Source organism: Gorilla gorilla, chromosome 23 (genome assembly GCF_029281585.2).
Source record: "Gorilla gorilla gorilla isolate KB3781 chromosome 23, NHGRI_mGorGor1-v2.1_pri, whole genome shotgun sequence".
Lineage (NCBI taxonomy): Eukaryota > Metazoa > Chordata > Mammalia > Primates > Hominidae > Gorilla > Gorilla gorilla.
This window is the reverse complement of record NC_086018.1, coordinates 22,514,349-22,540,071: the sequence shown is the minus strand read 5'-3', so window position 1 is coordinate 22,540,071 and position 25,723 is coordinate 22,514,349. Positions and strand designations below refer to the sequence as shown.

The window sequence follows — 25,723 nt, the reverse complement described above, 5'->3', positions numbered from 1 at the left end:
TGTCCTCTGTGCAGACTGGGAAGCCCTTGGTCACCCTGGGGGGGTTGGGGGACCCAGGCCAGGCTGCAGAAACATAAGGACTTGAACCCGGGTCCTGAGTGACACCACCTTGGGTCCTCCTCCCTCTGCCTCTGTTCAGCTCCACCTTGATGCTGACTAGGCTGGGCCATGCGGAGAGGGTTAGGGGATAGAGATGGGAGCTGGGGAGCAGGGCTCCACTCTGGGAGGGGGGCAGCCTTGCTGGATCCGGGGCAGAGTTAAGCAGCCCCAGCTCTGCTTTCCTAGAGCTGCTGAGAACCCGGGAAATGGTGTGGAGGTTCCGGGGAGCCCTGCCCCTACCTGGCAACCGCAGTGCAGCAGGCACCAAGTTCTCCTGCACATTGCGACAGTGTGACCCTGGGCTCTGGCGGGCGGTAGGTGGGGCCTTTGGACCTACCAGCAGTGAGGGAGTTAACACAGCAGCTGACTCCTCTAGGCAAGGAAAACTCCCCTCAGACGCTTTGCTGCCTGGCCTCCTGCCAGCAACAAGCAGGAGCTGAAAACTAGAAGTTGAGGCGTGAGTTTGGCCACTCCGTAGTGTGCACTTGGTGAGGGCAGCAGCTCGCCACAGCCGCCAGCCGTCTGTCCATTCACCCATCTGTCCATCTGGCAGCCCGCTGTTCAGACCCGTCTGTCTGTCCGCCCATCTGTAAGCCCATCTCTGTCCCATTGTCTATCTGACCATCTTTCTCTTACTGTCCTCTTTGTCTAGCTATCTGGCCTATCTGTCGATCCATCTTTGTGTCTGTCTTCAGCCCCCACCTGTTTGTCCATCTGTCCAATTACCTGTGACTCTGTGCATCTTCTTGTCCATTCATCTGCCCACCCATCTGTCCCTCCGTCTGCCCACCAGCCGCCCCTGTCCTCCTGGGCTGCAGAGCCATGGCCCGGGGCTACGGGGCCACGGTCGGCCTAGTCCTGCTGGGTCTGGGGCTGGCGCTGGCTGTCATTGTGCTGGCTGTGGTCCTCTCTCGACACCAAGCCCCCTGTGGCCCCCAGGCCTTTGCCCACGCTGCTGTTGCCGCCGCCGACTCCAAGGTCTGCTCGGATATTGGACGGTGAGTGAGACGTGGGAGGAAGCTGGGTGGCCCTTGGCAGCCAGCCCCTCCTGGAGAAGGCGTGTGTGTGTATGTGTGAGTGAATGTATGTGTGGGTGTGTGTGTGAGTGTGTGGGTATGTGTGATTGCATGCATGTGTGGGTGTGTGTGAGTGTGTGTGAGTGTGAGTGTGGGGAGTGTGGGTGTGTGTGAATGTGTGTGATTGTGTGTGGGTATGTGTATGTGAGTGTGTGTGTGTGTGTGCACATGCACGCACATGCACTGGCCCAGGAAGCAGCAGCCGTGTGTGTGTGGGCTTCAGCACCTGCAGGGCTTGGGAGCAAGGAGGCAGCCTCAGGGCCCTTGCACAGAACAGGTGGCAGGGTGTGCCCGTGGGGCAGATGGGGACTTGGGGACAATGGTGGTGTGTGAGTCCACGCCTGGCTCCAGGATTCAGGAGGCCCATTTGCATATCCCAGGTGGGAACTGGTCTGGCCCCACCTGACCCTGCTGGCCGGTGCAGGCCCCTTCAGTGAGGCCAATTCTCCAAGGCTGGGGTCTTCTCCCAGGGTCATGGGTGAAGGGGTTTGGAGGCTCCCTGCGTGGGTACTGGCCTGCTGGGGTACACACAATGCTGCCATAGCCAGTCTGCCCCAACACCCAGCCCGGGGCCACATCTCGGGTCTCTCAGTCCTGGGGAGCCTGGTGCCCCACCCCTCACATCCTCTCTCCCTGAGTCAGGGCCTGGGTCTCGTGAGCTGAGTGACTGATACTTGGTGTCCTGGATGAGGGCGTGGTGGAGAGGGGCCACAGCGGGTGTTTCCTGACCCTCTTCCAGGAAGCCCAGCCCAAGGGAGGCCTCCGCTGCTGCCGCTGCAGAGGACACATACAGGATGCCCCTTCCTGCTCCCTGCCTCCCACTGGGCCCACAAAAGCCAGGGCAAGCCTCCCCTCCCTGCCAGCCATCTGGTCTGCTTCCCAGAAGTTCTGTCTTGCAGGCTGTTGGGAGGATCCCAGTGCTTTGTAAACTAAAGCAAGGGAGGAGTGGCCGCTCTCTCTCTCTCTGTTCATTCATTCACCTTTTCATTCATTCCTTCTTCCCTCCATTCCCCCATCTGTCCATCCTTCCCTGCCCTGATTGCTCATGCCACCCCCCGCCCCTCCTGACCTGGTCCTTTGGTTTCTCTTCAGGGCTTTCTGTCTCCTCCCACAGGGCTGAGAATGGCAGCTCAGGGACAAGTGGGGGCTGGGGACTGCTTAGTCTCCCCAGTGGCTCTCAGGGGATTTGAGGGATTGACGCCAGCTGCCACCCCAGGCTGTGCCCCTCCTCTGCTCAGGAGGACATACAGGATGCGACACCCACTTAAACTCGAAGTTGCAAAGATGCAAATGAGACTGGAGTCTCAGGCACCAGAGACCACCCGTGGGCACGTGGCCTTTGGGAGTGGAGACCTGCTGCCACAAATTTCTGGGTGGAGTCTGGACCTGCTGGGTCTCCCCGAGTGACTGTCTGGGGGTCTCCATAGCATGCCCTGCTGTGTGTGTGACGGTCACTGGTTGGGTAGAGGTCTCTACTCTAAAGCTCCCTCCGCCGGCATCCCCTCAAACTGTCCCTTGGTGAAGAGAGAGGATGTGGTTTGCCTCAGTGTTTTGTCAAACAACTCTCTCCACTTCCTGTCTTAAGAAGCTGGGAGTGGAAGAGAGCCTGGGGCTGGCCCCAGCTGCTGCTGCGGAACAGGGGTCATTGGACACTGGGACCCTGGCCGGACTGGCTGGGGGGCCTCAGGAAGAGGCCTGCTGCAGCGTCATCCTGGCCAAGATCCCTCCTTGCAGAGGCCCTTGGCCACACTGCCACAGGGTCTGCTGGGGCCACCAGAAGCCCATGCTCCTGACTCCATCATCTCTCCCCTCTGTGCTCACCTCTCACCAGGAGGCCCTCCCAGAGTCCAGTCTCCTGCTCTTTTTTCTGTTTTGTTTTTGAGATGCTGTTTCGCTCTGTCACCAGGCTGGAGTGCAGTGGCGTGATCTCGGCTCACTGCAACCTCTGCCTCCTCGGTTCAAATGATTCTCCTGCCTCAGCCTCCTGAGTAGCTGGGACTACAGGTGCCAGCCACCATGCCCAGCTAATTTTTGTATTTTTAGTAGAGATGGGGTTTCACCATGTTAGCCAGGATGGTCTCCAACTCTAGACCTCGTGATTCGCCCACCTCCGCCTCCCAAAGTGCTGGGATTACAGGAGTGAGTCATGGCGCCCGGCCCCATCTCCTACTCTTTCTTTCAGCACCAGGTTTTATTCTTGGGATTCTGCTACAGCCGGAGCCCCTGGGTGCGAGCTCCTAAGCTTTCTGTGAGTGTGGACCCAGCACCGTGCCTAGTAGACATACAAAAGGAGCATGGTGACAGTGAGGTCTGTCATCTCCAGCATAATGACTGTTTTGATCCTTGTGAAAAAGGTGATTTTTGGCTGGGTGTGGTGGCTCACACCTGTGATCCCAGCACTTTGGGAGGCTGAGGCGGGTGGATCATTTAAGGTCAGGGGTTGGAGACCAGCCTGGGCAACATGGTGAAACCACGTCTCTACTAAAAATACAAAAATTAGCTGGGCATGGTAGCGGGTGCCTGTAATCCCAGCTACTTGGGAGGCTGAGACAGGAGAATCACTTGAACCCAGGAGGCAAAGGTTGCAGTAAACCAAGATTGCACCACTGCACTCCAGCCTGGGTGACAGAGCAAGACTTGGTATCAAAAAAAAAAAAAAAGTTTATATTTTTGTTCTAATCGTTATCTTAATATCTTCATTCTATAATTATGTTTTATGTAATTATAATAGCTATATAAGATATAATACCCCTAGTATGTTGTTTTTTGGATATTCTACTCTCTCCTGATGGTTAATTTATGTGTCAACTTGGCTAAGCTATGGTGCCCCGTTGTTTGGTCAAATACTTGTCAATATCTTGCTGGGAGGTTATTTCATAGATGTGATTAACACTGACAGTCAGTTGACTTTAAGTAAAACAGATTACCCACCATAATATGGGTGGGCCACCTCCAATCAGTTGAAGGCCGTAAGAACAAAAACTGAGGTTTCCCAGAGAAGCAGGAATTCTGCTTCAAGACTGTAACACACAAACCCTGCCTGAGTTTCTGGCCTGCTGACTGCTCTACAGAGTTTAGGTTCCAGACTTCGAGATCAACTCTTACCTGAATTTATAGCCTGCTGGCTTGCCCTACAGATTTTAAACTTGCTAGTCCCCACAATCATGTGAGCCAATTCCTCAATAAATCTCTCTCTATGTATAACCTATTGGTTTAGCTTCTCTAAAAAAACTTCTATATCCAGTTTCCTGGATGTTAAGTAATATTGAAACTAGCTAGTAACCTCGTTTTTTTTTTTTTTTTTTTTTTTTGAGACGGAGTTTTGTTCTAGTTGCACAGGCTGGAGTACAATAGCACGATCTTGGCTCACCGCAACCTCCACCTCCTGGGTTCAAGCGATTCTCCTGCCTCAGCCTCCTGGGTAGCTGGGATTACAGGCATGCGCCACCACACCTGGCTAATTTTGTATTTTTGGTAGAGACAGGGCTTCTCCATGTGGGTCAGGCTGGTCTCAAACTCCCGACCTCAGGTGATCTGCCCGCTTTGGCCTCCCAAAGTGCTGGGATTACAGGCATGAGCCACTGCACCCGTCTCCTAGTAATTTCTTCTTTTCCGTGATGTGTCTCTTATCTCTAATAATACTTTTCTTCTTAAAGTCTACTTCATTAAAAATAGTTATGCTGGGCATGGTGGCTCATGCCTGTAATTGGCACTTTGGGAGGTCAAGGTGAGTGGGTCGCTGAAGCCCAGGAGTTCAAGACCAGCCTGGGCAACATGGCGAGACCCTGCCTCTACAAAAAATACAAAAATTAGCTGGGTGTGGCTAATATAATTCTAAGTTGGCACACTTGTAGTCCCAGCTACTTGGGATGCTGAGGTGGGAGAATCGCTTGAGCCTAGAAGGGAGAGATTGCTGTAAGCCAAGATCACATCACTGCACTCCAGCCTGGGAGACAGAGTGAGGCTCTATCTCAAAAAAAAAAAAAAAGTTATACAGCTTTCTTGGTTAGTGCATGCATGATATATTTTTCATTATTTTCCACCTTTCTGTATCCTTACATAAAAGGCATTAGTTGGGTTTTACTTTATTTCCAATTACTTTAATTTTTATTGATTGTCCTTTTAAAAGTAGGTGATGATTTATTTGGGTTGAAACCCACCACCAACTTGTTTTCCATGCCTATTCTGTTTCTTCTTATCTCCTTTCACATCTTGTTTTGCATTTATTATTTTTATTATTCAATTTCCTTTTTCTCTATTAGTTTCCTAACTGTGCAGTCTTGGAGTTATTTTAAAAGATGACAGTAGATTATTTTAGAGCTTACAACATGCATCCTTCATTTACCAAAGTCTAACATGAGCTAGTACTTTTTTTTGTTTATTTGTTTTTTCTTGAGATAGAGGGAGTCTTGCTCTGCTGTCCAGGCTGGAGTGCAGTGGAGCAATCTTGGTTCACTGCAACCTCCGCCTCTTGGGTTCAAGCAGTTGTCCTGTCTCAGTCTCCTGAGTAGCTGGGACCACAGGTGTGCACCACTATGCCCGGCTAATTTTTGTATTCTTTTTTAGTAGAGACAGGGTTTCACCATGTTGGCCAGGCTGGCCTTGAACTACTGACCTTAAGAGATCTGCCTGCCTCGGCATCCTAAACTGTTGGGATTACAGGCGTGAGCCACCTCGCCCAGCCTATGAGTTAGTACTTCTATCCTCTTCCTAGTCAGTAGAAGAACCTTGGAACAGGAACTAAATTTACCCCCAGTGACTTATATGCTAATATTTTTGTGTATTTTAAATATGTGTGTGTGCATAGATGTATCTGTGTGTTTTTTGTGTTTTTATTCTTATTTATGTTGAGAGTGTAGAGCTATGTAAGAGTAAAAAGAATTGTGTAATGAAGCCCCGAGTATCCATTCAATTTCAACAACAATCTTATGGCCAAGCTAATTTCATGTATCCTCTTTCCTGCTTCCCTCTACCCCACATTATTTCAGTGCAAATCCCAGATATATAACTTTACCCACACATATTTCAGTATGTTTTATTTATTTTAAACCCCACAAGATATCATTTTCTATACTACTGTAATTTCATACCAATAACATTCATTTAGATTTACCCACACGTTTACCTCTTCTGTTACCCTTTATTTTTATTTATAAAAATATCTTTGGGAAGAAATATCTTTCAGCACATGGTCAAGGATCTCCTGAGGGCTATGTCATGGGCAAAATATACATATATATTCCATATATATACACACATATACACACACACACACACATATACACATATACACACACACATATATATATTCCACTTTCACTTTTTTGTTTGTTTGTTTTTTGAGACCGTGTCTTGCTCTGTGGCCCAGGCTGGAGTGCGGTGGTGGGATCTCAGCTCACTGCAACTTCTACCTCCTGGGTTCAGGTGATTCTCCTGTCTCAGCCTCCTGAGTAGCTGGGATTACAGGTGTTAGCCATCACGTCTGGCTAATTTCTGTTTGTTTTTTTTTTTTTTTTGAGACGGAGTATGGCTCTGTTGCCCAGGCTGGAGTGCAGTGGCGTGATCTCGGCTCACTGCAACCTCCATCTCCCTGGTTCAAGCAATTCTCCTGCCTCAGTCTCCCAAGTAGCTGGGATTACAGGTGCACGCCACCATGCCCGGACAATTTTTTTGTATTTGTAGTAGAAACCGGGTTTCCCTATGATGGTCAGACTGGTCTTGAACTTCTGACTTCAGGCAATCCGCCCACCTCGGCCTCTCAAAGTGCTGGGGTTATAGGCGTGAGCCACCGTGCCTGGCCTGCTTTTTTTTTTTTTTGAGATGGAGTTTTGCTCTGTCACCCAGGCTGGAGTGCAGTGGCAAGATCTTGTCTCACTGCAACCTCCACCTCTCAGGTTCAAGCAATTCTTGTGCCTCAGCCTCCTGAGTAGCTGGGATTACAGGCATCCACCACCACATCTGGCTAATTTGTGTATTTTTGGTAGAGATGGAGTTTCACCATGTTGGCCAGGCTGGTCTCGAACTTCTGACCTCAGGTGATCCACCTGCCTCAGCCTTCCAAAGTGCTGGGATTACAGGCATGAGCCACCATGCCCAGCCATTTTCACTTTTGAAGGATATTGTTAGTGAGCATAGAATTCTAGGTAGGCAGATATTTTCTTTCCTCAGTTTGAAAACATGATTCCCTTGTATCTGATTTCTCCTGCTTTTATTGGGAAGCCAATTCTCAATCTAATTTTGCTCATTTGAAGGCAATGGCTTTTTATGTTGTTGTGTTTTCTGAGATGGAGTCTCACTCTGTCACCCAGGCTGGACTGCAGTGGTGCAATCTCAGCTCACTGCAACCTCTGCCTCCTAGGTTCAAGTGATTCTTCTGCCTCAGCCTCCAAGTAGCTGGGATTACAGGTGTCCACCATCACACCTGGCTAATTGTTGTATTTTTAATAGAGATGAACTTTTGCCATGTTGATCAGGCTGATCCCAAACTCCTCATTTCAGGTGATCCGCCCGCCTCAGCCTCCCAAATGCTGGGATTATAGGCCTAAGCCACCACTCCCAGCCTCCTTTTTTTTTTTTTTTTTTTTTTTTGAGATGGAGTCTTGCTCTGTCACCCAGGCTGGAGTAGAGTGGTGCGATCTCGGCTCACTGCAACCTCCCCCTCCCAGTTCAAGTGATTCTCCTGCCTCAGCCTCCCGAGTAGCTGGGACTATAGGAGCATGCCACCATGCCTGGCTAATTTTTGTAATTTTAGTAGAGATGGGGAGTCACCATATTGGTCAGGCTGGTCTTGAACTTCTGACCTCAGGTGATCCACCCACCTCAGCCTCCCAAAGTTTTGGGATTACAGGCGTGAGTCACCATGCCTAATGCATCCGTTTTTTGTAGTTGCCAGTTTTCTGATGAAATTCTTAATTGTTTCTTTTTATCCTTGATACACATGTAAAGAACTTATTTTAAAGTACATGGTCTGATGATTTTATAATCTGGAGATCCTATGGGCCTTTTTAAAAGTTGTCTGTGCTTTCTCTTGAGTTTTGTTCCTGCTGTCTTATTTCCTTGTTTGCTAGTTGTTTTTAATTTGGCAATGGAAGTTGTGTATAAAAATTGTTACAAATAATTTTTTTTTTTGAGATGGAGTCTCGCTTTGTTGCCCAAGCTGGAGTGCAATGACGTGATCTCGGCTCACTGCAGCCTCTGCATCCCAGCGTTCAATTCTCCTACCTCAGCCTCCCGAGTAGCTGGGATTGCAGGCAGGTGCCAGCACGCCTGGCTAATTTTCGTATTTTTAGTAGAGATGGGTTTTCACCATGTTGGTCAGGCTGGTCTCAGACTCCTGACCTCGTGATCTGCCCACCTCAGCCTCCCAAAGTGCTGGGATTACAGGCGTGAGCCACTGCGCCCAGCCAGAAATAATTTTTAAAAATAATTTTGAGCCCCAGCATGATGGCTCATGCTTGTCATCCCATCACTTTGGGAGGCTGAGGCGGGCAGATTGCTTGAGCCTAGGAGTTCAAGATCAGCCTGTGCAACATAGTGAAACCCCATCTCTACAAAAAATAAAAAATTAGCTGGGTGTGGTGGTGGTGTGTGCCTGTAGTCCCAGCTGTTTGGGACGCTGAGGTGGGAGGCTCACTTGAGCCTGGGTGATCGAGGCTGCAGTGAGCCATGATCCTGAGACTGCACTCCAGCCTGGGCAACAGAGTGAGATGCTGTCTCAAATAAATAAATAAATAAAAATAAAATAATTTGAGGCCTAGGGGTCTGAAATTCTGAGATCTCCTTTATGCATTTGAGTGACTGAGATGATTTGAAGCTGGATCCAGTGCTCCTGAGGGCTGCTTTATTTCTGGTTGACTGTGACTCCTAGAGTAAGAAACCTGCACCCCACGTGTGGGGCATTATGGCATCCCCTCCCTCAGCCACATGAGTAAGTCAACAGCACTGCTCTAGACCAGGTGTGGTGGCTCACGCCTATAGTCCCAGCTACTCGGGAGACTGAGGCAGGAGGATTGCTTCAGGCCAGGAATTTGAGACCAGCCAGAGCAATATATTATTAGGTTGGTACAAAAGTAATTGCAGTTTTTGCCATTAAAAGTAATGGCAACCCTGTTTCAGCAAAATAAAAAGCAAAAAAAAAAAAAAAAAAAAAAGAAAGGAAGAATTAAAAAAAGAATCAACCGGGCATGGTGGCTCACGCCTCTAATCCCAGCCCTTTGGGAGGCCAAGGCGGGCAGATCATGAGATCAGGAGATCGAGACCATCCTGGCTAACACGGTGAAACCCCGTTTCTACTAAAAATACAAAAAATTAGCCGGGCGTGGTGGCAGGCGCCTGTAGTCCCAGCTACTCAGGAGGCTGAGGCAGGAGAATGGCATGAACCCAGGAGGTGGAGCTTGCAGTGAGCCGAGATCATGCCACTGCACTCCAGCCTGGGTGACAGAGTGAGACTCCGTCTCAAAAAAAAAAAAAAAAGAATCACTGCTCTGTCTCTCAGCCTCCTCTTCCAGGATTGGCCGTCGCCTTGAGGGGAATACTGGCCTTGCCTGTCTCCAGCCCTGTACCTCTCTGCCTCCTATGCCTTTAAGCACATGTTTTCTATTTGCTGGGCTGTGAAATCTGCTCTTCATCTGATGGGGTTTGCTTTATAGGTGACTAGATCCTTTTCTCTTGGTGGTTTTAGAATTCGCATTTTCACATTGACCTTAAATAGTCTGATTATAGTTTGCCACGGCAAAGACCCTTTGCATTGCATTGTTTGGGGATATTTGAGCCTCCTCTATCTAGATGTCTAATCTCTTGTTAGATGTGAGTAGTTTTCATTATTATTTTATTAATGGGCTGGCATGTGGGCCGTGGTTCCAGGCGGGCTCAGAGGGGCAGCTGCCTGATATCTGGACAGCTTCTCTTTCTGTCTTTTCTTACCTGGACTCTGGGTTGCTTGTTAGCTGCTTCTGCCAGTTCTGAGTTTTCAAGGGGAGAGGGGCCCAGTGATGGCTGTTCTTTGAAGGAAAGGGAAGAATGTCTCCTGTTTAACATGTTTCTATGTTTCCAGTTACTTGGTTAGTTAGTTAGAGCCAGGGTCTCTCGCTCTGTTGCGCAGGCTGGAGTGCAATGGCATGATCGTGGCTCACAGCAGCCTCCACCTTCCAGGCTCGAGCAATGCTCCCACCTCAGCCTCTCAAGCAGCTGGGACTGCAGGTATGTGCCACCATGCTTGGCTGCCTTTTTAATTTTTTTTTTTTTTTTAATACAGACAGGGTCTCACTATATTGCCCAGGCTGGTCTTAAACTCATGGGCTCAAGTGATCCTCCTGCCTCGGCCTTTCAAAGTGCTGATATCACAGGCAGGGTTTCCATTTTTTAAAGCTCCCAGCAGTGGTATGAAACTCCTCCTTTCCAGAGAAAGCGCACTCTGTCCGCATCCCTCATGTTGTCCTCTCCCGCCTCTGCTTAGGGTTCACTCCGGGGGAAAGTGCCACTTGAGAGTTTCCTTTTTGTGTGCGGTTCTGACTGACCGCTCCCTGCTCACAGATGCTGCTTCTCAGGGTGGGGTCCCTGAGGCCTGGAGTGTGGCCTCTGACGACCTTCAGGGCCAGGTGCGGAATGAGAGCCTGTGGCCACATGGCCCCTGGTGGGAGACGTCCCGCCGCCCTTTGCTTCTCTGTGCCACTCTGGCTGCACAGTTCAGAGCCTTGGGAAACGTTAACCAGTAGGACCTAGAAGGGGAAGTGAGAAGGGGTCACCCCCCAGGTGTGCCTGTGGTGAGCCTTCGTGCTGAGCAGGTGCAGGGAGGGAGGCCCAGGTGCACACACCTGTGAAGTAGGGGCAGCTGGCTGGGCTCCTTGACCTGCTCCAGAGCTTCTTATTTTCTGGCCACTTCACCTGCAGAAGGCCCAGGTGGCTGTGGCCTCTAGGGTCCCTTGCCTGTCCTCAGCTCCCAACTGGGAGGGGCAGAGGGAGGAGGGGGTGGAGACCCCAGGCAGCAGGGCTCTGGGAGCAGTGGGGCCCTGGGTTCCAGGGGTGTCTGGCAGGCCCCTCCTTACTCTACGTCTCTCGGCCTCTGGATGGAGGTGCTGGCCGCAGTCGGGCTCTGCCTCTGACTAAGGGTTGGGGAAGTGGCGGGTGTGGGCTGCTGCCCCGTGGGGCCTCTGAACAGACCGCAGGGCCTCTGCCAATCATGACTCCTTGCTTTCAGCTGGACCCGCAGGCCCTGCAGGACAGAGACTGGCAGCGCACCGTCATCGCCATGAATGGGGTACGTGTCCGTGGGACTCTCCTGGTGCCCACTTCCCCCAGAAGGATAGGGTGGCCTCTGTTCATTTCAAATCAGTCAGAGGTGGCTGAGCCTGAGGCGGCATCTGAGAGGGAGCCTGGTTGGAGGAGGGAGGGCCCCCAAGAGCAGAATCACCATGCACGGGAATCGTCATTCATTGGCTGGAATGCAGTTGCCAGCCAGGCCCTGAGCATCCCTCCTCAAACAAAGGTCTCATGGCACCACCAGGACAGGTGGGGCCTCCACTCAGGGACCTGGGGGCTGCCCATAGAAATGGAGACCCCTGATTTGTCTTTAGCTACCCCAGAAAGGTTTAGACCTTAAAAGCAATGACACACCCAAAAAGGCCCGGGTATAAATGGTAAAATGTTAATATTTGAGATTCTTGGCTTTTTCTTACATTATTCTGTCTTTCCTACTTAATTTTTAATTGGTACTAAGAGAAAGCTGGTCACAGTACACTATAATCTCAGCTACTCTGGAGGCTGAGCCAGGAGAATCACTGGAGCCCAAGAGTTTGATTACAGCCTGGGCAACATTGCAAGATCCCATATCTTAAAAAAAAGTAAGCAAGCAAGAGAAGCAGTGGGGATTTTAGGAGATGGTTCTGCAGAAACCAGTCGTTTACATCATCTTCAACAATCCTGGCTCTTGCTAAAGTAGACTAGGGGCTTCCCCGAGGGGCGACTCCACCTCATGCTGAGACCTCTGCATGCCTTGGGGGTGGAAATATTTGATGAGACTCCCAGGGGTCCTTGGGACCTTGGCCTATGAGGACCAGAAGGATTAGAGGACTGTGCCCCTTCTCCCCACTGTAGATCGAAGTAAAGCTCTCGGTCAAGTTCAACAGCAGGGAGTTCAGCTTGAAGAGGATGCCGTCCCAAAAACAGACAAGGATCTTCAGAGTCAAGATTGCTGTGGTCACCAAGTGAGTGGGGAGGGGCTTGGGCTCACGCACTGAGGGTGCCTGTCCCTTCAGCTGTTTCTGCAGAAAAGAGCATGTGTGGGTCTCTCCTCTCTGTGCGTGGCCACTGCACGGTGAGGTCAGGCCCCAGGGAACACTGCGTGTTCAGCTACCTCCTGTGTTTCCTGCAAACCAGCTCAGGAATGTCCTTGCCACCTTGCTTGGAAGCAGTAGGCTGGCTCCAGGAACTGCCCAAGTGCAGGGTTTTCTGCCCTTGCTTGGAATTAGTCACAGTCCCAGATTCCTGTTGAATGGTTGTAACCCCTGCCCCTTTGTCATGAGTCAGTTGCCAAGAGAAGCCTGTTTGTTGGTTTGAGAGCAGTTCATGCAGACACAGACCGCTTCCTCTGAGAATTCATTTGCTTCCCCAGGATGGAATCTGGCTGGGCCTCTGACCTTGCTGGTCACGTGGGCCGGGGCCTCCATCAGTCATACCCTGGACTCCTATCTGTGTCTAAACACCACGCCCCACCCCCAACTGCATGGCAGCCACTCGCATAGCACTCTGGGAGGGCTGTGGGCATGAGCAGCGAGGACTCCATCAGCAGCTCCCCCAGATAAGCCCTGCTAATGAGGGGGCTTGCGAAGCAGCTTTGATGTGCTGGTAAATCCAGGTGCAAAACAGAACTCAAGTTAAGGCCTCCGCACAGCACTGCATTCTAACTGTGAAGGATTCTTACTCTAGTGTCCTGTGTGGAGGTATTGGAATTGTCCATTGCTAAGACTCAGGGGAGAAAAGCACTTCGCGTCGCAGGACTTGGAGCACCGGTGCTGAGGCAACCCTTCATTCATTCGTCAGATGTGTGTTAAGGCCCAGGGCAGGGGTCAGGGATTCTCCTCTCACAGAGCACGTGGGTGGCAGGACCAACACCGGGTCTGACCTCCCAGCTGGGGGCACAGGCTGCTAACCCCAGGCCTGGAATCTGTCAGATGCCCTTCCCGTGCTGACTTGACTTAGACAGGCCTCCTGACCTTCCCGCAAAGATCATGTGTGATTCGCAGGGGTTCTGGCCGCTTGAAAGGTTCCTGAGAAAGTACATGCAATGAGGACAGAGCTTGCAGAGGGAGGACAGGCATGCAGAAGGCTCTGTGTGCAGCCCCAGACCTGGGTACCTTCGTCACCGTCCTCACCCCACCTCCGGGTGTGCAGATAGGGAGCAGGTCTCCTGTGTTATGGCCCAAGCAGGGCTGTTAGGACGCTGAGAACATTCCCTCCTCCCGCAGGAGAGAGAGGTCCAAGGTGCCCTACATCGTGCGCCAGTGCGTGGAGGAGATCGAGCGCCGAGGCATGGAGGAGGTGGGCATCTACCGCGTGTCCGGTGTGGCCACGGACATCCAGGCACTGAAGGCAGCCTTCGACGTCAGTGAGTGTCGGCCTGCGCAGGACGGGATGGAGGTGTGGGCAGTGGTGTCCGCGATGAGATCTCAGAGTGCTCCATGGCCCAGGCATGTCACATCCTTCTCTGTGTCTTTTCTTCATTTACTGTTGTATTATTTTAAAAAAAGAGAAAACAAGAGTTGTACAAACAGCTTCCATAGGAGCCAGTTTTTACACCATCGTACCCACTCATGCCACTTGGTGGAGTGGACCAGGGGCTTCTGTGGGGACTTGGCCTTCCTGCCTTGGGGGTGGACAGGAGGTGGAAGCCCAGGACTCAGTGCGGTCTGTCCACTGCCCTGTATGAGGATGTGGTGGGCAGAGGGCACTGATGAAATTCAGCGCAGGCCGGGGCTGCAGCATCTCCGCCTCCATCTCACCAACCCTCACAGGCTTTGAAGGACCCAGACCTGCCTCAAATGCCAGGGGAGGGCACTGAGACCCCAGAGGGTCCTTCCCAGCATCTTCAAAGCAACAGGATTTTGTGCCTGCAGACCCTTCTTTGCAGCACACACCACCCACCCTGACCAGGACCCCTAGAATCATCCCTGGGAGGGCCCTGTGGTAGTTTCAGCTCCCTCTGGGGGCCCAGAATGAACCTGGCCTGTGGTGAGGATGTAAGCACCAATGGCCAATTGGGTCCAAAGGAAGACACCGGTTCAAACACTGAAACCAATCAGATTCTCCCACGGCCTTCCTGCTATCAGAAGACACTGGTGCAGGGGTGGTTGCTATGTACAGGGCAGAGCCACCCAATCCCCACGCAGGCACTGTGTCCTGCCACGCTGGCCTCCTCCTGGCCATCACATCAGGCCAAGCAGGGGAGAGGAATGGGAATGCCCACGCACCCCTATCAACTCTGCAGGCACAGAACCATGCACAGCTCTTGGGAGGAGTCAGATGAGCTGCTCAAAGCCCAGGAGGGACCCACACAGTGGTCAGCATGGCAGGGACGGTGCTTTAGCCAAGGCAGGGATGGTGGGTGACTCACTCAGGATCTTCAAGGAGGCCGCTGCATTTCCCTGCTCTTTCCAGATAACAAGGACGTGTCGGTGATGATGAGCGAGACGGACATGAACGCCATCGCAGGCACGCTGAAGCTGTACTTCCGTGAGCTGCCCGAGCCCCTCTTCACTGACGAGTTCTACCCCAACTTCGCAGAGGGCATCGGTGAGCACTGGAGGCCTTGGCCTCATGGGAGACGTCTCCTCCACGTGCACTGCTGCCCTCGGAGGCTGTGAAAAGCGAGGTGTGGGAACCTGAGCTGTAACCCCTCTGCCATGGTCGGCATTTTAACCCAACCTCAAAAAGCAGGGGACCAGAACCGAGCCTGTCCTGGAAGCCCTTGCCCATCCCCAGAGGGCTCCCCATCCCTATTCCTCAAGGAGGCCAAGTGGGTGAAATGGTCAGCACTGCCGTGCTGTGGGGTCCTAAAGTCTGCTGTCCTCCTTCCTGCAGACCAGGGCTAAACACTGGTGCCCAGGTGCTCTTGCCATGGGTCCTGGTCCAGCCAAGCATGGTTTCAAACATGACCTGACCCTTAGTCAACCTGGAGGCTGATGTCTATAGTGGGTGCTGGTGCGTGCAGCACCTGTGGCCTCTGCATCACCCTTGGGGCAGGTCTGCCTCCCGGGCCCATGCGCAGAGGACCTGGTCTCCCAGCCTGCAGGTGCCCCTGTGGTGTCCAGGACGACGAGGGGGTCTCTGCGTACTTGGTGGGGCTGGGACCCTCCCACTTCCCACCTCCTTGTGTCCCTCACTCCCCTGTTTCATTCCATGCTGAGCCTCCCCTGCCTTGGGCTCCTCTGGGGAGGGGGTGGTGGCAGGAGTTGTCCAAGGGCAGCTCTGCCCACGAGCAGCTGCTCTAGCGGCTCCTCCTGCTGCTGTTCACCGGGTGCTGCTGACCCCTGCGAGGTAGAGAAAAGGCGTTCAGGTGGTTCACACCCCACACAGGTGCCCCTCACAGGGTCCTCACTGGTGGCCAGCGCTGTGGGTGTGACGATGATGACAAGCCTAAACTGCGCAAGGACTCGTGTCCCGGGTGCTCCGTGTGACCACCTCGGGAGAGGTCTCCGGCTTGTCGTAACCCAGAGGAGTAACCCACTGCCTCCTGCAGCTCTCTCAGACCCAGTTGCAAAGAAGAGCTGCATGCTCAACCTGCTGTCGTCCCTGCCGGAGGCCAACCTGCTCACCTTCCTTTTCCTTCTAGACCACCTGGAAAGGTAGCCCAGCTCTCTTGTGGCTGCCCAGGACTCCAGGTCTCCAGGCCGTTGGGGTGCCCCTCTGCTCCCACCAGACCCCCAGCACCAAGGACCTTTTCCCCCGACCCCTGTCTGCAGTAGCTCACTGCTTCTAAGGACTAGCACCACTGCCACCCCCACCCCTGCCTCTCCTCTTTGCCACCCTCCTCCCTCTGCACTGTGGCCTTAACAAAGAGCTCAGAGCTTTGGCCGTGGCCAGCAGTGCACTTGGACCCCCCTCTTCCCTCCCAAGCACATCATGAAGACCTCCCCATCAGCCCAGAGCTGGCCCCTTGTCCTGGGCCACTGAGACCCAGAAGTACCAAGGCTGGAGTCAGCTTGCAGCACAGCCAGGGTCGAGGTCACTCCCTCCCTGAGGACTCTAGCACGGCACAGCCCCTCTGCCTCTCTCCTGGTGGTGGCGTTGAAACAGCACCCTCTGCTTCGGTCCTCTACAGGGTGGCAGAGAAGGAGGTGGTCAATAAGATGTCCCTGCACAACCTCGCCACTGTCTTTGGCCCCACGCGGCTCTGGCCCTCCGAGAAGGAGAGCAAGCTCCCTGCCAACCCCAGCCAGCCCATCACCATGACTGACAGCAGGTCCTTGGAGGTCATGTCCCAGGTATGGGAAGACAGTCTCCAGCCCATGCAACCCCAGCCTGACAGAGGTGGTCTCTGCCTGCCCCACCCCCAGTCCTGCCCATCTTCCGACTTGCATTGTATGTGGTGGTGGCTGAGATTCAGAGAGAGGGACTTGCCTAGGTTTGCATGGATGGGAGTGATAGGGGGTGCCCAGGCCACCTCCTGGTCCTGCTGGTGCACCTTGCTGGGGGCTTAAAACCACCCCAAGTGTTCGGGTGTGGTGGCTCATGCCTGTAATCCCAGCACTTTGGGAGGCCGAGGCAGGACAACCGAACCCAGGTGTTTGAGACCAGTCTGGGTAATGTAGCAAACCCCATCTCCAGAAAAAATACAAAGAAAAATTAGGCAGGCACTGTGGCACACATCTGTAATCCTAGGTATCTGGGAGGCTGACTCAGGAGGATTGCTTGAGCCCAGGAGTTAGAGGCTGCAGTGATCCATGATGGAGCCACTGTACTCCAGCCTGGGGGACAGAGCAAGGCCCTGTGCATCTCTAAAATAAATAACCACCCCCCACCCAACAAGTCATGCCTTGTCAGGACCCCACCCCACCCCCGTCTCACTGTAAGGGGTTCATGACACCAGCAGGGGTTTCTAGCACCTGAGGTGGACTTGGGGGCTTGGGCCCCAAAGACCTCCCCACCAGCAGCTGTGAGCCCCCCTCTGAGCCACTCTCCTCTTCCCCACTCTGCGAGGGCAGGTCGAGGTGCTGCCGTACTTCTTGCGGCTGGAGGCCATCCCTGCCCTGGACAGCAAGAGACAGAGCATCCTGTTCTCCACCGATGTCTAAAGGTCCCAGTCCATCTCCTGGAGGCGGACAGATGGCCTGGAAACCTCTGGCTAATCGGGCCATCTGTAGAGTGGGAATCAAGATTTTCTGAGGCATCCTTGGGCTACCCCCAGGTGTCAGGCCATCTGCCAAGAGACAGCGGCCCAAAGCAGAAGGACAGGTGGCCTGGGCAGATCCCGCCCAGGTCTGAAAGCCCCAGGCTGGCCTCAGACTGTGGGTTTTTTATGTGGCCACCCGAGGGCGCCCCAAGCCAGTTCATCTCGGAGTCCAGGCCTGGCCCTGGGAGACAGGGTGAAAGCAGTGGTTTTTATGAACTTAACTTATAGAGTCTAAAAGATTTCTACTGAATCACTTGTCAAGAAGCGCCCTCTCTGGGGAGAAGGGAACGTGACCGGATTCCCTCACTGTTGTATCTTGAATAAACGCTGCTGCTTCATCCTGTGGGGGCCGTGGCCCTGTCCCTGTGTGGGTGGGGCCTCTTCCATTTCCCTGACTTAGAAACCACACTCCACTTAGAACAGGGTTTGAGAGGCTTAGTCAGCACTGGGTAGCATTTTGACTCCATTCTTGGCTTTCTTCTTTTTCTTTCCAGAAGGATTTTTGTGCAGAAATGGGTCTTTTGTTGCCGTGTTAGTCCTCCTTGGAAGGCAGCTCAGAAGGCCCGTGAAATGTCGGGGGACAGGACCCCCAGGGAGGGAATCCCAGGCTACGCACTTTAGGGTTCGTTCTCCAGGGAGAGCGACCTCGTCCCCCAATCCTGACCGCCCTTCCGGCCCACGCTCTCCTGTTTGGCTTCCACAGGCCTGGACTTCTCTGGCTTCTCTGCCCACACACTCCCTGCCCCCAGTGTCCCTGCCCCTGCCCCTGCCCCAGCACAGGTGACTTCATTTCTGTCCTCTCAGCTCAGTGGACTCGCTCAACTTTTGTATAAGTCTCCACTTGGTGGCAGCAGCTTGCTGATGACTTGTTTTAAAACTTTCATCCTAAATAACCTTTTGATGCTTGAATATTTTTAAGTTTTATACATAGTTTCTAATTTTTTCCTCAACAGATCCAGATACCTAATAAGATGCTGGAATGTAATCCCTGGACAATCCGTGTCCTGGCAGCATTTGGTCTTCCTCTAAGCGCCTGGCTCCGCTGTTCTCAGGAGTGGGTTCTGAAGTCTCTGGAGAACAGGATCCGTGGAGGGTTAGGAAGGGGCCAGGCCTAGAGATGGGAGACTCCCTCCCGGAGCAGGTGGAGGCACAGGACCATTCGCTACCCTATCTGCCGACACCTGCGGGGGAGCCCAGGCATTCTTTGTAAGCCCTCCTGACCACCTGGCTCAAAGAAAACAGAAGCATGGAGGCCGCCAAGTATTTTCAAGAAATAATCCCTTGAACATGGCATCACTTTTTTAGAAAGAGGGGCTTGGGGCAGGCAGAGGAGAGAAGGGAGAGCAAACTGAGAGCCAAGTTTCCAGACGGTCCTGCAGGAGGAGAGGATGCAGCTGCCCAGAGGGAAGCAGGATCACATTTAAGGAAGTGTGTGGGGTCCCTGGATGACACCAGCACCCAGTGGGGCTCTGTCTGGCAACCGCTCCCAAGGTGGGAGGAGTGGGTGTCCCCTGTGTGTCAGTGGGCAGCTCCTGTTGAACCCGCAGCTCACTGGGGAGCCTGACAGTGGGGCCATGCGCCTGACACTCCTCTCTGCTTGTGGACCTGGCAAGGCAGGGAGCAGAAAACAGAGCCACTTGAAGGCTTTCTGTCTGCGTCTGTGTGCAGTGTGGATTTAGTTGTGCTTTTTTCTTGCTGGGAGAGCACAGCCACCATTTACAAGCAGTGTCACCCTCATGGGTGGCAAGGACAGAACAGGAGCCTCTGCTCTCTGTACCTATCTGGGCCCGGTGGGCTCCCCTGTCCTGGCTTCCATCTCTGTCTCAGCGACCATTCAGCCCTGCACAGGAACACATATTGCTTAGAAAAGCCAAATCCAGCCCTTGTCTCTGCCTCCTCTGGTCTCATGATGTGCATCTATTACCTTGAAACTGGAAACCAGTCTATCAATGTCTGTGCCAATTTTTTATTCCCTCCCCAACCTCCTTCCCCATACGACTTTTTATTTATGTAAGATGTGTGCTGTCTAATGATGGGATGACCACACTTTTCCATGTTCTAAAAGTGCTCCTCTCCCGCAGGGTCCCAGGGCTGGTGGTTGCTTTGGGTCTACAGCTACGTCTTACCCACCTCCTGCCTCAAAAGCCTGTGTGGTGGCAAAGCCGGTGTGGGGCTGGGGAACGCAGCGTTCTCCAGGAGGGGGACCCGGCTCTCCTTCTGCAATGCAGGCAAAGGCCTAGATGCCAGTGTGACCTCCCACAAGGCATGGCTTCCAGACTCCCCGACCAGAAGTGATGCTGTTTTGCCTCGGGCCCTGGGTTTGAAGCAGCCTGGCTTTCTCTTGGTAAGTGGCTGGTGTCTTAGCAGCTGCAATCTGAGCTCAGCCACCTACCCACCACCGTGGCCGACACTTTCATTAAAAAGTTTCCTGAGATGACTTGTGTGCATGTTGATTTCATGATCAGCGCCGCTGGGAAGAACCCCAGAGCCGGTGGGGTGGGGCTGGAAGCAGCAGGTGCAGTGATGGGGCTGGGTGCCCCGGAGTCCTTAGTGCTCAATCAGGCCAAGGTGGCCAAGCCCAGGCTGCAGGGAAGGCCGGCCTGGGGGGTGTGGGTGAGCACAGGCAGGCACCAGCTGGGCAGTGTTAGGATGCTGGAGCAGCATCCGTAACCCCACTGAGTGGGGTAGTCTGGTTGGGGCAGGGACCGCTATTGCTTTAGCAGAGAGAGATGATCCCCACTGCGGAGAGGCTGTTCTGACTCTGCAGGTGGGACAGGGACAGATGGCCACCAGGGTGACCCGGCTGGTCTTCCTTTGCTACGCTAAGCCCTGGGACATGGAGGATTCCCGCCACACACAGCCTGGGCCCGGGTTCTTACCTGTGGCCACCGCTCTGGCACGAGCTCCTCAGTCTTGGGTGGTTTCTGCCTGGTCCGGGATTTGGTGTTCCTGCTGAGTCCAGCCTTTCTACCACCTCCGCATGGGCCGTGGGTGGTGTTGTCAGCTGCCTCCCGCCTTGGCTTCAGTAGCTCACCCAGCTTACAGGGGAGCTGCCCTGGGCTGGAGATGGGCATGCACCCTGGGTCCTACTTTGAATGAATGCAGCTTGAGGAGAGCCGGCCATATACACTGGGCCACAGGTTACCCTCGGCAATGCCCACATCAGCCGTCAGCCTGAGCCTCCCCAGGAGAGCAAGGCTCACACGACAAAGGCTGCCCGTGGCCAGTGAGGTGGCTGAGCCCAGCCAGAACCTTTCTCGGACTCCCGGGATGTGGCTCTGCTCGTGAGCTGCCTGGTCAGCTCTCTCGGGGTGAGAGGGGCTTGTCACACGGGCCCCTGCCTGCAGTGTGACCCTTCTCAGCTTCTCTCAGCAGCCCTGCCTGCAGAGTGTCACCACCACCATGATCATTTCCCTGACACTGCGAGGGTGGGGGGACGTCCTGGGTAGAGACAGGGCCCGTGGCAGCAGCAGGCTCAGGGGCGCCCTACACTGGTGGGCTGGGGACCTGGTGGAGACCACACCAAGGGCTGGACAAGGGGATGAGCCTCCACCCTGGCCTCTCTGCAGGCCTCAGCAGCCCCTCCCACAGGCAGAAGGGTTGACACTGGGTTCTGCCCTCACTGCAAGAGCTGCAAGTGCCACGTGCTGTTCTGCCCAATCTGGTGTCTGCAGGTGAGGACAGGGCTGCCGCTGGCCCGTTCCTGAGTGTTCAGCACCTAAGGGTGACAGCACTGTCTGTCCCTACCCTCCCGGTCCTGTTTGAAGATCAAACCCATGCTCACAGGCCAATTTTTTTTTCTTTTAGAGACAGGGTCTCACTTTGTCACCCAAGCTGGAGTGCAGTGGTGCGATTATAGCTCAATGCAGCCTCCAATTCCCGGACTCAAGGGAACTTCCTGCCTCAGCCTGCCAAGTAGCTTGGACTATAGCTGTGTGTTTTATTATTATTTTGTAGACATGGGGTCTGGCTATGTTGTCCAGGCTATTGTCAAAATTCCCGGCCTCAAGCAATCCTCCCACCTCGGCCTCTCAAAGGTTGGGATTACAGGTGTGAGGCAAGGCACCCAGCTCAGCCACAGAGCCCTATTGCATCTCTCTTACTAGGAGCAAGAGCTGACTGCCCCCTCATCCCCATTCCAGAGTGTTGGGGCTGTGTTGAGCCGAGGCCGGGCCACTGGCATGGCCCAGGGAGCGGGATCATTCACTGCTGCCCCAAATCTGAGATCATTCCACCTTGACAAGACTTCCTCATCCAATCCCTTTACTTGACAGCTGGGGAAGCCAATGCACACAGAGCATCCCCAGCTCACTCGGGGTCTCAGAGCTGATCCATGAGCGGAGGCTGAGATCCTGGGATCTTGTCCCCCAGCCTCCCTGCAAGCTTACTCCCTTTCTGCTGAAAGAGATGGGGCCGGACCTCGACCAGCAGCCCTGGCCTGGACATGACTGTGCTCATGCAGGTATTGAGGCCGAGACACCCTGGCATCATATGTTTTTCTATTTTCTTTTTTTTGAGACGGTGTCTCACTCTGTCACCCAAGCTGGAGTGCAGTGGCATGATATTGGCTCACTGCAACCTCTGCCTCCCGGTTAAAGTGATTCTCCTGCCTCAGCCTTCCAAGTAGCTGGGCCTACAGGCTTGTACCATCACGCCTGACTAATTTGTACATTTTTACTAGAGACGGGGTTTCCCCATGTTGGCCAGGCTCGTGTCGAACTCCTGACCTCAAGTGATCCACCTGCCTTGGCCTCCCAAAGTGCCAGGATTACAGGCATGAGCCATGGCGTCACTTAAATGTAGTGAGAGGCCGGGCACAGTGGCTCATGCCTGTAATCCCAGTACTTTGAGAGGACGAGGCTGTCAGATCACCTAAGGTCAGGAGTTCGAGACCAGCCTGGCCAACATGGTGATACCGTGTCTCTAAAAAAAATAGAAAAAAAATATCCCTGCGTGGTGGTGAGTACCTGTAGTCCCAGTTACTCAGGAGGCTGAGGCATGAGAATCGCTTAAACCTCTGAGGCGGAGGCTGCAGTGAGCTGAGATGGTGCCACTGCACTCCAGCCTGGGTGACAGAGCAAGACTTTGTCTCTAAATAATTAAATAAATAAATATGGCCGAGCATGGTGCCTTAGGCCTGTAGTCCCAACACTTTGGGAGGCTGAGGCAGGTGGTTCATGAGGTCAGGAGCCCGAGACCAGCCAGGCCAAGACGGTGAAACACTGTCTCTACTAAAAATATAAAAAGTAGCCAGCTGTGGTGGCAGGCACCTGTAATCCCAGCTACTTGGGACACTGAGGCAGGAGAATCACTTGAAACTGGAAGTCAGAGGTTGCAGGGAGCCGAGATTGCACCACTGCACTCTAGCCTGGGCGATGGAGCAAGACTCCATCTCAAATAAATAACTTAATAAATACAGAGCAAGATTCCATCTTAAATAAATAAATAAATAAACATACACCTGTAATTCTAGCAGTTCGGGGGGCTAAGACAGGTCGATCACCTGAGGTCAGGAGTTCGAGACCAGCCTGACCAATATGGCAAAACTCCATCTCTACTAAAAATACAAAAATTAGCCAGGCGTTTTGACGTGTGCCTGCAGTCCCAGCTACTTGGGAGGCTGAGACAGGAGAATTGCTTGAACCCAAGAGGTGGAGGTTGCAGTGAGCCGAGATCTCGGCTGCACTTCGGCCTGGGTGACAGAGTGAGACTGTCTCAAAAGGAATAAAAAAAATACAAAATAAAAAATATGTAGTAAGATCGCAGAGTCGTGCCGCGGAAGCGTGCTGGTCCTATCCATGTAGTGAAGGCTGATTTCATACACAAATGTCACAAGAACTTTTTTTCTTTTCCTTTTTTTTGAGACGGAGTCTCGCTCTGTCACCCAGGCTGGAGTGCAGTGGCACGATCTCAGCTCACTGCAAGCTCTGCCTCCCTGGTTTATGCCGTTCTCCTGCCTCAGCCTCCCAAGTAGCTGGGACTACAGGCCTGTGCAGCAGATGCAGGGGGGCCACTAGGCCCAGGCAGTCTTGGGACTTGTGTGTCTCCTGCTGTGCATCCATACTGGGTGCTTTAGAAACGGCAGGCAGACCAGAAGCCCCTGTTGCAAGTGAGGACAAAGTGTGGAAAGGCCGTGAGGGTCTGCAGTCCGAGATGGCCTGGTCCTCAACCTGCAGTGCACTGTTGATGCACTGGAATGCCGCCTCCTTCTCCCGGTCCAGGTCTTCAGCAGGGACCCGGTACCCCATCTCTAAGGGAGGTGGCAGCATCAAAGAAAGGCTCCCCTCGCCTGCGTGGCAGCAGGGGAAACTTGCGTCTACGGGGCCTAGAGGCCTGGGATCTGGGGGAGCCACCCCTGGGGGCGAGTGTCTGCCCTAGTGCTGTATCTGCCATCTTTTCACACTGGGTGTGACCCGAAGAGACAGCCTGAGGTCCGTCCTCACTCACTGTGTTTGAGGAACTGAGGGTCAGCTGGCAGTGGGATGAGGCTGGCCCCCTCCTCCGCTTTAGTTCCGGGAGGCCTCCCGTAGAGCTGTAGGGGCTCGAGATGGCCTTTCGTTTGGGGCACGAGCTGGTCCGGGAGGTCTGGGATCTCTGGTTCTGACCTCTGGGCACCTGCTGCAGCTGTGGCTGAGGCCCAGAAATGTGAAGGGCCTCCATCCACTCCAGTAGTGACCCCAACGTGGGGTTCAATGTGGAGGGGGGAGGGGCTGCTGCGGCAGCTGCAGGAGCAGAAGTGCCACGCCTTGTTCTTCTCATGCCCGCATCCATGCTTGCAGCTGGGAAGGGGGCAGGAATCAGCGAGGTGACCTGGGCTGAGTCCTGGGAATGGGAAGAGGTGGCAGGAAGGGGATCTGAGGAGGAGAACAGGGGGCCTGGTGGTCTGTGCTTCTTCCCAGACATGGGAGCTGTAGAGGGGACCCCTGCAGCAGATGCTAAGGGGGCCAGTAGGCCCAGGCAGTCTTGGGACTTGTGTGTCTCCTGCTGTGCATCCATACTGGGTGCTTTAGAAACCGCAGGCGGACCAGAAGCCCCTGTTGCAAGTGAGGACAAAGTGTGGGAAGGCCGTGAGGGTCTGCAGTCCGAGATGGCCTGGTCCTCAACCTGCAGCGCACTGTTGATGCGCTGGAATGCCGCCTCCTTCTCCCGGTCAAGGTCTTCAACAGGAACCCGGTACCCCAGCTCTAAGGGAGGTGGCAGCATCAAAGGCTCCCCTCGCCTGCGTGGCAGCAGGGGAAACTTGTGTGTACTGGGCCTAGAGGCCTCGGATGTGGAGGAGTCATTCCTGAGGGTGAGTGTCTGCCCTGGTGCTATATCTGCTCCCTTTTCACACTGGGTGTGACCTGAAGAGACAGCCTGAGGCCTGTCCTCACTCACTGTCTTTGAGGAACTGAGGGTCAGCTGGCAGTGGGATGAGGCTGGCCCCCTCCTCCGCTTTAGCCCCGGCAAGCCTCCCGTGGAGCTGTAGGAGCTGGAGATGGCATTTCGGTTGGTGCAGGAGCTCGTCCAGGAGGTCTGGGATGTCTGGTTAGATCTGATTTCTGACCTCTGGGCATGGAGGTCTGTCTGCAGAGGCCCGGGCCTGGGCACAAAGGGAGAGAGGCCTCCATTGTCCCGCAGGGGCCGAAATGCAGACCATGCATCCCCGGTGACCTCGGGGACCCTTCTCTGATCACCAGGATTCTCTTGGACTCTAGGGTCCTTGTCCTGCTCAGGCATCCCTGCCCCGCTCTCCTTGAGGGCCCTCAACACTATCTTCCCTGGACACAAGTCTGGGGACAGCCGGGTGTTGTGGACCCCAAAGGGGTGACTCCCGGCTCCTGGGCCCCACAGAGAGTCCATGTTCTCAGTGCAGTGGCTGAGCTGGAGGACGCCCTGGAACTCGGAGCACACAGCACTGGCTTGCTGTGGTACCTGTGCAATCAAATTGAAGGCAGGATCCCAGGAAGGACCGCAGGGCTTGCGGGATCACGGAAAACCTTCTTAGAGTTGTCTTGACACCACTGATGTCAAGTGTCCGGGTGCTTGTAGGATGGCCTGCCACTCAGTCCACGGGCAGGAGCAACGGGGAGATCCCACAAGCAAAGTGAACTGGGGGATGGGCTGAACGGGCTCCAGGCAACTGAGCCCTACTGGCAGGTCCTCGGCCTGGGCCCGAACAGGA

At 53.9% G+C, this 25,723-nt stretch overlaps 2 protein-coding genes across 5 annotated transcripts; one reads left to right on the top strand and one right to left on the bottom strand.

Moving 5' to 3' along the window:
* Positions 1–236: 236 nt before the first annotated feature.
* LOC115931971 (breakpoint cluster region protein-like) lies at positions 237–19,986 on the top strand. Of its 4 annotated transcripts, XM_063704759.1 has the most exons (9): positions 237–688; positions 1,039–1,097; positions 10,276–10,373; positions 11,371–11,430; positions 12,267–12,376; positions 13,637–13,776; positions 14,826–14,960; positions 15,907–16,012; positions 16,489–17,447. In XM_063704759.1, exons 3-9 carry the CDS (start codon positions 10,335–10,337, stop codon positions 16,865–16,867), a joined length of 969 nt encoding a protein of 322 aa, XP_063560829.1. In that variant the 5' UTR covers positions 237–688; positions 1,039–1,097; positions 10,276–10,334; the 3' UTR covers positions 16,868–17,447. The 4 variants fall into 4 exon arrangements, with proteins under 4 accessions (XP_063560829.1, XP_055231275.1, XP_055231277.1 ...); XM_055375300.2 differs by lacking the exons at positions 237–688; positions 1,039–1,097 and adding an exon at positions 18,513–19,986 and having other exon boundaries at positions 9,635–10,373; positions 16,489–16,651; XM_055375302.2 differs by lacking the exons at positions 237–688; positions 1,039–1,097 and having other exon boundaries at positions 9,635–10,373; positions 16,489–16,651; positions 17,372–17,899.
* LOC115931980 (putative POM121-like protein 1) lies at positions 11,802–25,690 on the bottom strand. The gene is made up of 4 exons (XM_055375235.2): positions 24,007–25,690; positions 16,354–16,482; positions 14,782–15,697; positions 11,802–13,895 (listed from the first exon to the last, which is right to left on the bottom strand). Exons 1-2 carry the CDS (start codon positions 25,399–25,401, stop codon positions 16,393–16,395), a joined length of 1,485 nt encoding a protein of 494 aa, XP_055231210.1. The 5' UTR covers positions 25,402–25,690; the 3' UTR covers positions 11,802–13,895; positions 14,782–15,697; positions 16,354–16,392.
* Positions 25,691–25,723: the final 33 nt, after the last annotated feature.